The sequence below is a fragment of the Ovis canadensis genome, chromosome 8 (genome assembly GCF_042477335.2).
Source record: "Ovis canadensis isolate MfBH-ARS-UI-01 breed Bighorn chromosome 8, ARS-UI_OviCan_v2, whole genome shotgun sequence".
Lineage (NCBI taxonomy): Eukaryota > Metazoa > Chordata > Mammalia > Artiodactyla > Bovidae > Ovis > Ovis canadensis.
In genome coordinates, this window is record NC_091252.1 from 103,304,690 (window position 1) to 103,315,807 (window position 11,118).

General features: G+C 44.1%; 1 protein-coding gene and 1 long non-coding RNA gene across 2 annotated transcripts; one reads left to right on the forward strand and one right to left on the reverse strand.

The window, feature by feature from the left end:
- Positions 1-1,119: 1,119 nt before the first annotated feature.
- Positions 1,120-3,859, forward strand: LOC138445439 (uncharacterized). The gene is made up of 2 exons (XR_011258879.1): positions 1,120-2,646; positions 3,701-3,859. It is a non-coding gene; the product is annotated as an uncharacterized lncRNA (long non-coding RNA).
- On the reverse strand, positions 1,458-7,796 carry PDCD2 (programmed cell death 2). Its single transcript, XM_069599431.1, has 6 exons — positions 7,437-7,796; positions 6,647-6,889; positions 6,203-6,334; positions 4,798-4,901; positions 3,272-3,385; positions 1,458-1,808 (listed from the first exon to the last, which is right to left on the reverse strand). The coding sequence occupies exons 1-6, from the start codon at positions 7,717-7,719 to the stop codon at positions 1,650-1,652; spliced, it is 1,035 nt and encodes a 344-aa protein (XP_069455532.1). The 5' UTR covers positions 7,720-7,796; the 3' UTR covers positions 1,458-1,649.
- Between the last annotated feature and the right edge of the window lie 3,322 nt (positions 7,797-11,118).

The following is an 11,118-nucleotide window of genomic DNA, read 5'->3' on the forward strand; positions in this document are numbered from 1 at the left end:
TACAGCAGCAACACTACTGTCCACATAGAGCCGAGTAAAAGGCTAGGACTCCTGACACAGAAGTGCAGCGGAGCAACTGCCAGTGGCACTAGCGAGCGATGGTGGGCGCTCTAAGTTGCGCCTATGGTGGCAGTGTGCTCCAAGGCTGGCAGGGCCACTAGCCAGAACTAGCTGCCGGCCTTTCAGCAGTGGCCGGCAGCGACGCCTCTTCAGGGTTGCCTTAGTGCTGGGCAGGCCTCACTGCTGCTAAGGGAACTGAGAATTCTCTCCAGTGTGTCTGTAAGTGTATATTGCTCGGGTGGAAAGGAGCCTTAACACTGATTTAGGAACCACTTGTGCGAACAGAATATCCCTCATGTGAAAGCCTCTTCAGGGCCTCTCTTAGGTCCAGCACTCCCTGGGGCCCAACCCAGAGAAATTCCAGTGGCTGATTCCAAATCATTCCTCGGGTTTACCTGCTACCTGGGCAGTGCTGAGGCAGGCAGATGGAAAGAGAAAACCATCACTCTTGCCTTTCCGTCTCTGGTCTGTAAGCAGTGCCACTGGCTAAGGTCAGTTTTGAGGTCGAGCTTTTCCAAGTCAGTCTTCTGATTACGAATCTACTGACTTTTCTGATCCTGCTAACTGCTGCCTTCAGAATTGGTGGGTATCCCATTCACTGTACTAATTAGTCAATGATTAGTGATTAGTGAATGATTTTCCAGGCAAGAGTACTGGAGTGGGTTGCCATTTCCTTCTCCAGGTGATCTTCCCGACCCAGGGATCAAACCCAGGTCTTCCACATTGTAGGCAGACGCTCTACTGTCTGAGCCACCAGGGAAGTCCAATTAGTGAATGGGGTTCAGAATTTTCTCACATTCTGGGCTTCCATGTAAACTGGAGCCTGTGACAATCACCTGGTTATTATACATGTCTCTTGGGGTTTTACCCAAATATTTTTCTCTTGAATTTTGCAAATTTTAGGGGGAAGATGCTCTGAGTGATAGTTTGACTTAATTAGGCATATAATCCATTTATATTGTAAAAAGAAATATAAGTAAAGAGATCTTAGTTTGTTTTAAATATAAGTCAAAGTAAAAAACTCATTTTGAACGTAAGTAAAAAGTTCTTGGTTCCACTGCTGAGTTCACATCTAGTATCTTTCTGATTTTTTGATACACATACACATGTATATTTTTACAAAAGCTTCACCATCTATAATGATCTTATAGATGGGGTGGTCTAAAGATGGGGTGGTCTAAAGATGGGGTGGTCTATAGATGGGGTGGTCTTACAGATGGGGTGGTCTAAAGATGGGGTGGTCTAAAGGTGAGCTGCTATATAGATGGGGTGGTCTAAGATGAGCTAGTATATAGACGGGGTGGTCTACAGGTGGCATATACATGGTTCATGGATGGTTTTGTTTATTTTACTTGATCTGCATATAGGTCTGTATCGTTAAGACGGTAGCCTCCTGCTAGATAGATACACCAGAATTTATTCAATTCCCTGCCGCTGGACATGTCTGTCTAACATTCAGACAATGTAAACAACACCTAAAACTACCTCTGTGTATCTCTGGTACAACTGTTTCCTTAGGATAAAGTTCTAGAAATGGAACTACAAGGTAAAAAAGATTATGAATATTTTAAGGCTTCACACCATTGTCTTTAGGCTGCATCTGTTATATCTTGCTTCCAAACAAATTCCTCTGTGTAGCCAATGCCCAGTTTACAGCTCTCGGCACAGGTGAAGATGGCCAGGACACCCCAGTCGACACTCCTGCCCAGTCTGTCCGCCTTCAGGTAGTTGAGCAGCTGAGGCATGACCTGAGGAAAGGATCGCACAGTCAGAGCTCTCCTTGAAGGTGAGGAGCACAGTTTTCAGCAGACCAGATCTTCCCTGCCAGGGCTACTGTAGGGATCCTCATCTCTCAGCTCTGTCTCCACATTTTACAGCAAGGTTGCAGAGAAGGCAATGGCACCCCACTCCAGTACTCTTGCCTGGAAAATCCCAGGGATGGAGGACCCTGGTAGGCTGCAGTCCATGGGGTCACTAGGAGTCGGACACGGCTAAGCGACTTCACTTTCACTTTTCACTTTCATGCATTGATTGGAGGAGGAAATGGCAACCCACTCCAGTGTTCTTGCCTAGAGAATCCCAGGGACGGGGGAGCCTGGTGGCCTGCCATCTGTGGGGTTGCACAGAGGCAGCAGCAGACATTACACTGGTAACTTACTAACAATCTAAAAATACTTTGCAACTCTGTTTCTTTAAAGCCCCTCTTTACATCTGGTGTCCTTTTATCTGAGAAAGAAGTTCCCAAGTATAAGATTGGCTGATCTGTTTAATCTGGCTGTTAACCTAATTATTTTTTGTTAATAATAATGCCACAAAAATAGGGCAGAGGCTTCTATTTGGGCAACTTTTATTTTGTGTTATTTACAATCTGAATAGCAGATGCCGTTACTATGACTCTGAAGAAACACTACCATAGTAGAATACAAAAAGACAACCTACTGACGTGTTTGTTTAGACGAGAAAAGGGTCTGAGGAGTCTGTGGTCTCCTGGGAAATCAGTCCAAGGCAGCACTGCCACCACTGCTATCAGACTGCTGTACACGAGCTCGTCGTGGGTGTCAGGCACCAAGAGCCAGTCCATTTTGGGTAAGTCCTCAAATTACCCTTTCAACCGTTAAGAGATAACTATGACTTTATAATGTTAGTGAATCGACAGTTCAAGAGTTGTTTACACCCAACCCAAATGGACCCTGATGCTAATACTCTCTTTTCAGCAAGAAAAATTTTATCTTAATCATTACATTCATTTGTTCTAACAAATCCACAAACCAAGACTAAACAGAGCAAGGGTTTTAAAACAGTCCTCTCACAAAGATTAAAGCTATATTATTTTAAATCATGAAGGTAACAACAGAGGCCCTAACCCTAACGATCTAACCACACTGGGAAGCAGGGGATGGTCCAGGTGGCATAAATGACGCTTAAATCCTCACTACTGCGGAAGTCAGTCAATAGATAATGTCTAGAAACTAGTAAACCGATAAATCTCAGAAAAAGCAAGCAAATTAGAGGCAGAAATAACTTCCAGATTAACCAGTAGAGGATAATTCCCTCCTTGGAACATCCTGTAAAGTGGGGCAGAAACTGTCCTTGAAGGGCACCTTCCACACACAGTACCCAAAGGAACGCTTGCACACAGATTACTTTGGCAAAGTTTTTAAATATTTAATAGGGTAAATATATACTAAAATATTCCTTTTCAAGATCCTACCTGGAATTCAAATAATCTCTTAGCACCACAGGGGCAATCTGGAATATCCTTTTCTTGAGGGATATTTTCACCGGAGATCCAGAGCGGGGCAATCCCTCTGCCGTATCTGAGAATCTAAAATCAGTTAGGATCAGTTTAAATCACCAGCATCTCATGTGACCTGAGGATCATCTCGAGAAAGTTGGTACATACTCTGACAACCGATGAAACGCTCACTGGAAAACGAGTTTCCTATCTGCCTCTCCCCCACCCCCTGGCACATACACACAGCGCCATTAACGCCTGCCTCAGTATCGTCCAAGTAATGCTTTCAGCTCATCTGATGCAGGTTATCACAAGTATTTTTCTTAGGTGACAATATGGTTAAATTCTGAATTCTATGACTGTTTTGTGAAGAGACTATCAATAATTCTATTTCCCCCTCACCAGGTTGTGAATATAAAATGCAGCCCAGTGTCTCTGCTGACCTTCAGGCAGATAAGGAACCTTAGTTGCCAAGTTTGAAATGAACAAATACCAAGTGAGACACACTGTTTTAAATGCAACAGAAGTAAATTTCACTGTAATAAAATGTTATGTAACAACTGAGTGATTTTCCTAGATGTTTCTTGTTAAAAAAGAAATACACATTGCTAAAAACCACCTTCTCAGTATTTAGGACCTAGATCTATTCTTCCTATAAGCCCTTGAGTATTTATTTGTCTAGTGACTGACTTATGGGAATTTTGCAAAGTCTTTCGTGGTTTATATTTAAGGTGAGGGAAATTAAGGGAATAAAGTTAATGGAAGAAAACAGGCAAAGGAAACATTTGCTGAGCATGTACTGTGAGTCTATAATCTGCCTTAATCTGAGCACCTACTGTGAGTCTATAATCTGCCTTAACCCTCAAAACCACTTTTTGCTTCTCCCTCCACTGTAGATACAACTACATCAGAAGGCCAAAATATAACTCAAGGAGCCAGGAATCCTCACAACAGCAAAGCCCATTATTCTTTTCACAAAGGCAGTGATTTCTCTACTAATGTGTCAAGTTAATTTTTATAAGTCAAAGGTCCCTGTTGGAAAAATGGGCAAAAACTTCCTTCCTGTCTTGCCATTAGTGTCTAAACTCCATGTGTTATAGGCAACAAAAGATGTTTATCTCTGCTGATGGTTTTAGAAAATGACTGTATGATACACCCTGTAACCTTGAGTCTTTCCATAATCATTAAAAGGATCAGCACTGCAAACAGCTTTCCATATGGACCCCCTGTGTGAAGGAGTCCTAAACACAAGAGACTAACTTTATCAGAAAGAGTCACTTCTACACAGGTGTGGGTTTTTTTTTCTGGTGCGGGGCTGGGGGTGGGGTTGGCACACACAGTGGTTTTGGGGATCTTAGTCCCCCAACCAGGGATCGAACCTGGGCCCTCAACAGTGGGAGTGCAGAGCCCTAACCACTGGACCACAGGGAATTCCCAATTCAAGATGCACAATCCCACCCCACCCGAAAAGAGCAGAAGGAGCTACATGAGTCCCATCTCACCTGTTCTGGCTCAGGAGATATCTTAGTTTTGAACTTCTGGAAAATTCTATCTTCCCTAGATTCATGTTTTGCCATGGATTCCAATTCTTCCTCATGCGCGTCACCTGAAAAATCATCAACATTATTATTACGGCAACAGGAATAACTCACGTCTTGACAATAAACACATGCAGAGGAAAGCCAGTTTTTAAACAACCAACTTAGTGTTAAATCAGACAGTGAAGGCCTGATGTTTTCATAGGCTTTCCCTGTTTTGGTTCATTAACATCTGTGCTTTAAGACTACCTAACTTTCCAGGTACTCCATGAAGAAGCATTATTCTGCTGTTTCTTTAAAGAGCTTCTCCTTAAACCTTCAAATTAAGAATAGACCCCAAGTCCCAGGCTCAGGACTGCTGTACTCAGGACTGAAAAGGATACTCCCAAATCATGAGCCCTTCTAATTCCTACTGTCCTTCACTTGTCTGAACTCTTACTTCCAGTTTCTTTCTGCCCCATCTCTCCTTTCCCAGCTGGTACACTCATTCAGTCATCACAGGCTCACTGGACCTGTCAGTTCATACTTTCACTCTCACCTCTGGAATCCCAGCTACCTGAATCACCCTGTCCTGAACAGGCAAGAGTCTTTGTAACTCAGAGGGTATTTTTGATACCCTGAATGTGAACTATAAGCCAGTAAGCTGACATGCTAATGGAAAATTTAATTTAGATTCTAAAAATCTACATTCTGTGGTGGTTAAGAGTTCAAGTTCTAAAGTCAGTAGACGTGAGCTCAAACTCCAGTTCTGAAACTTAACTTTGGTCAGTTATATGCCCAAACAAGTTATACCCAGAACCTCAAACTCCTCACTGCAAAATGAGGTACTGTTTTCAACGTATTGTTCTGATGCGAAAACGTCAGTGAGATCATGCACAGAAGGCCCATGGGACGTGCTGCACAACAGAGTGCGTGTTGCAGAGGGGCTGGCTCCTACTCAGTCTCAGCACAGGCACTGCTCTAGCACGTGACCGCCGTGAAGTAACTGACAGAATCATGGAGCGCAAACTTGCCAGATAAGAGGGCGCCTGCCACCCACCAAACACTTCTAGGCACTCTCATGTACACCATCTCAATTTGAGAAACACATCTTGGAACCAGATAAACTTTCCAAGTTTCTAGCATCTTGTGCAGACCCACCCAACTGATCACCTGGATACACCCTGCAACACTTCACAGGAATCAAAATATACGGTATATATGCCACGGAGGAAGTACAGAAGGGCTATCTTCAAATGAGGCAGTATCTGAAAAGCACAGGTTGAAGCCTCCCAGGTGAGTTGCTCAGTGCTTCTCTTCTTGGCGTGTCGAGCTCTTTCTTTCAAGTACTCACTCACGTAACGAATGAGTTTTGAAACAGTTTCCTTACCCATGGTTCCTATAATCTCTGATTCATCATCTCTTTCCACAGCTTCAGGCATAATCTCATCTTCTGTTTCTATTACAATTTCAAATTCTGGAAAAAGGAAGTTGTGATCTGGAACTGTACTGTCCAAATTATCTGAAACAAAAAGGTAACTAGCATCATTAGTGATCATTTAGTTTTGAAAATCAAATGATTTCCTTTTTATGAAATGTATTCCATGTCATACACAGTATTCCTTAGACACTAACATATGTAGCTGGTTGGGATGTGAGTGGGTGAGGACTCACAGCTCCTTCTTCATAAAGGTGTTTATCTCACTAGTTAACCAAAACTCTGAAAATTATTACACCTTTTCTAATGTTAACCTTTATCCTCAAAATGAAAGATTTCGCCTTTAGACACAAGGAAACTGAGCTGATATTTAAAATTAAAAAAGAACTGACTGACCTGTCTGTGCACAAGCCTGCTTGTGTCCTAATCTCCAGTCCAGACTCTGATGCTCCTTACTGCAATAATGTGCCTTGTGACATCTGGAGCATCTTTTGGGGCCTGAACAGCCACAAACTCTGCAGAGATGTGCACCAGACTTGAGCTGGAGCTGCACAGACTCTCCCGTCTCTGACGGAGGATCCTCAGAAGGCGGCTCATAGGAATAGAAGTCATTTCGCCTGGGCAGCTGGTTTCTGAAAACTAAGGGGAGGGAAGGAGAACTGTTAACGAATGATTTAAATAAAATAATACAGCAATTCAAGTATTTGAGCCTTCACACTGGACTGAAAAAGACATTCATTTTTTAAAAAGAAAAACTAAAGACAGTTTCCCCGTGCAAAGAGCTCATCTTTTGGAAACGGAGAAAAGAACGAGAAACTTTACAGTTCACACAACTAAGTGCGCTCTTACAGTTTATGCAAATTAACAAGAATAATAGGTAAAGTCAGACTACAGAAATACGAAAAACCTGTTGGGATCCACCTTTCCAAAAAGTGACAATTTCCAATTACCTGAAAGTACCCTAGCACACCTACTACCTACTAATTAACCAGAAGGCTGGCGGCTAGGAGTGAGCGAGCACGCGGGACGCCCGCACCCCCTCAAGTGCTCGCGGGGTTCCGGGGGGAAGAGGCCGGCGGGGTACGGAGGAGGCCGGGCGGCCTCCTGAGGGGAGAGGCCGGCGGGGTACGGGGGAGGCCGGGCGGCTTCCGGGGCCCGACCCGGAGCAGAGGCCGCGGCCGCTCACCGCGCAGGCCGCAGCAGCACGGCGGCGTCCGGCAGCAGAAGAGGAAGAGACAGCGGTGGAAGGCGTCGGCGCGGCCCGGCAGCGGCGCGTACACCTGCAGCAGGAACGCCATCGGGCGGCCACACAGCGGGCAGGCCAGCTCCGGGGGCCCGGGCAGCCCGGCCGCACTCAGCCACGCCGGCCGGCCGCCCACCTTGCTGGGAAACTGCTCGCTGCGCAGCCGCCACGACGGCACCGCCTCCACGAAGCCCAGCTCCGCCGGCCCGGCGCTTGGAGAAGCCATGGCGTGGAGTACAGGCTACTGGTTCCGCGAAACCACCGCCCCCGCCGCCGCCGCCGGAAGTCGGCCCCGGAAGTGCGGACGGCGGACCAGACGTGATTGGACAACAGCGCAGAGGGGGCGGGGACACGTGGGGACCGGATTGGGCGGGCTCACTTATTCCCGGTTTTCGGTCCTTGCCTGGGGCTGAACAGAAAATGTCGGGTGTCTTGTTAAGTTCAATTCAGTGGTTCAGTCGGGTTCGACTCCTTGCGACCCCATGGACTGCAGCACGCCAGGCTTCCCTGTCCACCACCAACTCCCGGAGCTTGCTCAAACTCATGTCCGTCGAGTTGGTGATGCCATCCAGCCATCTCATCCTCTGTTGTCCCCTTCTCCTCCTGCCTTCCGTCTTTCCCAGCATCAGGGTCTTTTCCAATGAGTCAGTTCTTCGCATCAGGTGGCCAGAGTATTGGAGCTTCAGCTTCAGCATCAGTCCTGCCAGTGAATATTCAGGACTGATTTCCTTTAGGATTGACTGGTTTGATCTTGCTGTCCAAGGGACTCTCAAGAGTCTTCTCCAACACCGCAGTTCAAAAGCATCAATTCTCTGGCGCTCAGCTTTCTTTATAGTCCAACTCTCATCTCCATACATGACTACTGGAAAAACCGTAGCTTTGACTAGATGGACCTTTGTTGGCAAAGCAATGTCTCTGCTTTTTAATATGCTGTCTAGGTTGGTCATAGCTTTTCTTCCAAGGAGCAAACGTCTTTTAATTTCACGGCTGCAGTCACCACCTGCAGTGATTTTAGAGGCTCCCCTCGCCTTGCCCAAATGAAGTCCGTCACTGTTTCCCCATCTATTTGCCATGAAGTGATGGGACTGGATGCCATGATCTTCGTTTTTTGGATGTTGACTTTTAAGCCAACTTTTTCACTGTCTTCTTTCACTTTCATCAAGAAGCTCTGTAGTTCTTATGGTGACAATATACAGCCTTGACATACTCCTTTCCCAATATTACCTAGGAACCTGGAATGTTAGGTCCATGAAAGACTAGAGGCCTCTTCAGGAAAATTAGAGATACCAAGGGAACATTTCATGCAAAGATGGGCACAACAGAAGTGGTATGGATCTAACAGAAGCAGAAGATGTTAAGAAGAGGGGGCAAGAATACACGGAAGAACTGTACGTAAAGGGCTTAATGACTGGGATGGTCATGGTGGTGTAATCACTTGCCTACAGGCAGACATGCTGGAGTCTGAAGTCAAGTGGGCCTTAGGAAGCACTGTTATGAACAAAGCTAGTGGAGTTGATGGAATTCCAGCTGAGCTATTCTAAATCTTAAAAGATGATGCTGTTAAGTGCTGCACTCAATATGCCAGCAAATTTGGAAAACTCAGCAGCGGTCACAGGACTGGAAAAGGTCTGTTTTCATTCCAGTCCCAAAGATGGGCAATGCCAAAGAACATTCAAACTATGGGACTGAACTCCTTAATATCTCTATACATATCGCTATAAATATCTCTATACATCTAGATACAAAAATCTCTAGACATATAATTAGAAAGGTCTCTATACATATAACAATTTATGTACATATAACTGAAAATATCTATATACATATTGATATGTTAACTGCTTCAAGACCTTAAGCCATCATTCATATGTTGCAGACCTGCTTACACAGTGAATGCTGCAAGCAACAATCTTATTAAATAGACAAAACACGTGATCTTGCTAGAACATAATAGGATTATACTACAACAGAGAGAGATAGAAAGCATAAACAATTTTAAAGCAAAGAGAACATATCAAAACAATGATTGGTATAATTACTTGAAATCTGGTCACAATAAACCATCAAGTCCACAGGGGAGCCAGCTGAAGGAGTTACATTCTGGAAGGTTCAGTTTAAGAGGAAAAGATAAATGTTTTATCTCTGTTTACAAAGGTATACTTTATCAATGCATTGATATGTACTTGTTTATACCTTGTATCAACCTACACATACTCCTTTGAACTCATGTAGCCTCTTTCATCTTCAGTCATTCCAAACATAGCCTTCCAATCTGTTGCAACTTTGTCCAGTCATTTTTCTCAATTTTATAACAAGGATAGAAACTTAATGTATTTATATAGAGCAGTAAAAGATACTAGAATGTGTTATCTAATGGGTTTCTTTGGGAGTGGGGCTTAGAAATCATTTAAAATCTCAACCATTCTTCCTGCTTCATCATTTTCAGATTCCTTTGAGATGCAGAAAGCTTTGGAAGCAGTGTTTATTCTCATTCTGTGTAAATGCAGATCTGAGAGGCAGAACTTGATGGGTACAAAAAGAAAACAATCTTGAGTGTAGGGACATCAGTAGAAATCGGGAAAGGCATGTGACCGGAGAGCAGTCACAATGGGCCATCCCACCTCCATCACAAATGTGAACAAGCTTATCTCGATAGTGACATTCACAACGGAGGAGTTAAAGTGTTATCGTGAAAATTTTCTTACAAAAAGGACAGAGGAAAAGTTTTCATGGCAGAATACACCTTTCAAAGAGCCTGTAAATTTCAGATAAATGTTTCATTATTTGAAATTTATAGTTTATTACTTAGAAGTTTTACCGACTGTTCAAAGAAATGTAGATTGCCTTCTGATTCACACTCAACAGGACTTAGCTACAATCATTGTAGCTTATGTAAAAGATATTGAGCTACAGATCTGACAAGAAACATTCACTCTCACACACGGAATACCACAACTGTCTTCACAGATTGCCTACTAGAGTCAGACCCTTAGTTCACAGTCCATGTAAACTCATACTGTGGTCATCGATTCAACTCTGAGACAAAGCTGTATTTTGCCTACCAGCAGTGTAGAAGGCTCCCTTTGCTCCAGGCCATCGCTAACATTTGTTGTCACCAATGCTCGACAGGAATGTAGTAGGCATTTCAATTTATTTGTAAAAATAATGGTTATTTTATTTGGAAGACAGTTCATTTCCAATGTTTTCTTTGTTGCAGGTATACAGCAACCAGATTAAGGTATACATTTGTTCTTCAAAAAGTGAAAGTGTTAGTCATTTAGTCATGTCTGACCCTTTGTGACCCCATGGACTGCAACACCCCAGGCTTCCCTGTCCTTCACTATCTCCTGGAGTTTGCTCAAACTCATGTCCATTGAGTCGACGATGCCATCCAACCATCTCATCTTCTGTTACCCCTTCTCCTCCTCCCCTCAGTCTTTCCCAGCATCAAGGTCTTTTCCAATGAGTCAGCTCGTCACATCAGGTGGCCAAAGTATTGGAGCTTCAGCATCAGTCATTCCAATGAATACTCAGGGTTGATTTCCTTTAGGATTGACTGGTTCAATCTCCTTGCTGTTCAAGGTGGGTTCTTTATTGCTAGTCCCACCTGGGAACCACTGCAGGC